Source organism: Olea europaea, unplaced genomic scaffold (assembly GCF_002742605.1).
Source record: "Olea europaea var. sylvestris unplaced genomic scaffold, O_europaea_v1 scaffold2917, whole genome shotgun sequence".
Classification (NCBI taxonomy): Eukaryota; Viridiplantae; Streptophyta; class Magnoliopsida; order Lamiales; family Oleaceae; genus Olea; species Olea europaea.
Genome location: NW_019247748.1, coordinates 25,417 through 28,938, shown reverse-complemented (window position 1 = coordinate 28,938; position 3,522 = coordinate 25,417). Strand labels below are relative to the sequence as shown.

The following is a 3,522-nucleotide window of genomic DNA, read 5'->3' as shown; positions in this document are numbered from 1 at the left end:
AAGGGGAGCCCACGAATAATTTATTTCGCGCGAGCCCTCCTCCATGTGAGGGAGGTGTAAATGGTTGTGTACATCAGAGGTGCACACGTAGCATAATCCATTTTTCAATAAATAGACGATGTAGGAGTCACCTTCAACCAAAGATAGAATTTCCAATGAAGAGATCTGTACATCCATTTTCAACGACTTGTTCCAATTTATAGTAGAAATAACCAGTTTGACAGAATGATCTTACTTAACAACAAGATGAGCCACAAAGAGCAAACAAAATTCACATGAACTAATCATTTCAGTTTCCTTAGAGACTCTGATCGAGTAAGCATTCTTTACAACTAATTTCAATGACTGACGTCAACAATATCAACACCAGATTAAGAAAAAGGAATGTTATGCATGAAAATAAACAAAAATCAAGCGTGGACATCAAGAGATATCTCACATTTCATTGCTTATTTGAGAAGTTTTTACAGTGAAGATTATCTATACCAAGATAACAAGGAAAAATTATACACGAAAGGCCAAAAACAAAAATAAGGAAGTTTCTCCCTGATCGAATCAAAGTTTCAAGAGTATACAAGATCTATCTAAGAAATGTTAACCTCATTTTGCTGAATCAAATCTAGTGCGTAATGATTCCCGAGCTTAACCATTATGCTTGGCAAGATTTCAAGCAATTCTCCGCTTCCATCCTCGAATAGAGGATCAAATCCATTTGACACATTTGAATCAATGAGAATTCCAATATTTATATCACTATTTTACACACCTCAACAACAAGCAAATATCAAAGATCCGTATTTCTATAGCAGAGACGGATCATCACGGGTTCCCAACTAGAACTAATCATACTTCTCTCTTCATGAATACACAAGAAAGAAAACCCAAGAAACTCCCAATGCAATATCCCCAACTACAAGCCTAAGCCAATCGCGGCCTAGATCTTCGACCTTCCTTCCAAAGTAAATTCTCCAAATAACCATTGCTACATGGAGAAGGACACAGCCCTTGGTAAAGAAGCTATGAAACTCTCTGTCCTTCACAAAAGCCACCATAAACAAGAGAAACCCAATGGCAAATAAAAGCAAACCCGAAAACAAGTCTGATGTTTGGATTAGCGGCTGATCATGGGGTGTTGAACCCATAAGCTTGCTGGCATGTTCTTTACCATGGCTAAACACAAAAATCTCATTGCTATAAAACATCATTAGAGCTCCACAGCTTAAAGCCATCAAAGAATGGAGCATACATATAAGAAAAAACCCAGGTGACACCATTGAACATTCAAAATAATGCTGTTAAACACTCAATTGTTAGGGTTACACCCTCCAAATATTAAAAAACACCCAATTCATTGATGCGTATTTCTGAGTAATCAAATAAAAAAACAGAACAATTTAACTCAAGAATATGCATAAATTAACCAAAACCGACAAGATATTTCCTTCTAAAAACTAGATTCTTGAACTGAAACGACAATTAAATACATATATCACAGCCCCTCAGTAGATCCCCAAGATGGGCTTCTATGAAAAATAGCGTAATCATCTTAAGGGCATACAGAGAGAGACAAAGACAGAAAGATGGATCCAAGATTCAAAACCCTGAGACACATATGAAGAGTAAACAAGTAGATAACTGATGGAATATGAAAAAGGGTTTTTAGAAAAGATCTGAGAGTTTCAAATTTAAGGTAACAAGAAAGTTTCTTACAGCTAATCAGCCAGAACTAACAAGTAACTTTGATACAAAAAAGGGAAAGAAATCAACTTTAATTATTTTTATTTAAAATGATTATCTTGATGTTCTTGAGATTGCTCATTTCCATACCTATACCTTGTGGATTTTTTTAGTTTTTATTTATTCAACATGGCCCCATCAGATCATGAGTTTACATTATCTCTTTGAATGATAATTTAAATACTCCATTGGATATGGTTGTTGCTAAAACAATGAAAACCAGAGGGGTCATAAATCATGCTTGAGGATTTGTATTTATCTTCTTGCCTGTACCTATGAATTATGAAAAATTGGATTCTTTGACTTACTTTCTCAAAAATGGACCAAGCGATGAATTCTCCTACTTTCAGTTACTTCAACGCTCCATTTTGTAAGATGAAAAGTGATTTATTAAAAATCGATAATTAGCACAAAATGTATAAGGCATAGAGTGACCAACCTTTAATTAAAACGACTTATCTATTTAATTAAAAAAGAGAAAAATATATTATTTGACTATGACAAGAAGAAATGCTTGGTAAAAACCCGTCATATTTATAGTTGAGAACAGCTAAAGTAGTTTTCTTCGTCAACAAGGATGATGAACAATCATCTTCCACTATTCCATTGTCCAACAAAGAAAATATTTTCATTCATTGAACCATGTGACGGTGACCAAAAAGAAAGTAAAGAATAGATTCTTTAAACGAAAGATGTAAATAAAGAAATAGTTCATTATCCACAAGATTGGATCCAAATAAAAGTGTTTCCAAAAGCAAGAGACATAAAGTTAAATTGAAAGACTAATGGTTCAACAATATCTAAAGTGCAGTTGAATTTCTGAATCAAGAACTTGTCAAAATTATTGGCATTCAGCATTTACAGCCTGAAAGAATTGATATTGACAGTTTTGCACAAAATTCAATTATTTTTCTTCCGTATTTCGATCTTTGCTAAAACCCTAAAACTATACCCTAGAAAAATCTGAAAAAAATGTCCTATTTTTGTCAAATAAAAGAGACTATAACTTAATTTTGGCACAAAAGGGATAAAATTGAATTCAAGCATTTTCCCTATTTCGAGGGACTTTACGGTGCCTCCTTGAGCCAGATCTCCTATCTTCTTTTCCGCGTCGAACAGGAGATCTCTTAGTAGGATTTCTGTCACAAACTAAAGCTGGTGGAGTGGAACTTCTTGCAACAGTCATATGAGCCATTTGTTCCAACAAATCTCTGTGATATGCCTGTAAATGAATGGATTGATAAAGTATTTTGCAACTACTAAAATATTTTAAAAAGTCACTTTGAAGTATTTAAATTCAAATTATCATGTTGAATGTTTTAGGAATATTGTGACCCGATACCATATTTTCTTGTAAAAAAAGGCCATTACAAATTTCAAGATCATGCACAGAAATGGCGGAATTTAATAGCATAAAACAAGATCATTACAAAAAAGATCATTGAGTTCTTATTCGGAAATCCTGAAACAACCAAAGCAGTCCAACGATTATATATAAAAATTTTCTTGACCAGTAAACCAACAAGCAATAAATCAAACACTAAGTAACCTGTACATGTTTTTCTAACTTCTTACTGGCTCAAACTTACTAATTAGTTAAACATGGAGAGAATTGACTTTCTCAAGTATGCTTGCATGGGTACGGGGTACGTGGTTCTTCAACCATTTCTTTAACCGAATAAACATTAAGCTAACAATCAGAAAGAATAATTGGAGCTTCTTTGCGTTTCATTATAATCTCCTTATAATTAAAGGTCAAAGTCAAACTTTAATTAAAACCACACA

The 3,522-nt window shown here is 33.6% G+C and overlaps 1 protein-coding gene across 1 annotated transcript; it reads right to left on the bottom strand.

Annotated features, from left to right (window-relative positions):
* Positions 1-419: 419 nt before the first annotated feature.
* Positions 420-1,997, bottom strand: LOC111384457. Its single transcript, XM_023008732.1, has one exon. The coding sequence runs from the start codon at positions 1,272-1,274 to the stop codon at positions 858-860; it is 417 nt and encodes a 138-aa protein (XP_022864500.1). The 5' UTR covers positions 1,275-1,997; the 3' UTR covers positions 420-857.
* Positions 1,998-3,522: the final 1,525 nt, after the last annotated feature.

Coding starts and splice junctions, on each gene's coding strand:
- LOC111384457 (XM_023008732.1), bottom strand. CDS start 1,274: ATGGTGTCACCTGGGTTTTTTCTTATATGTATGCTCCATTCTTTGATG.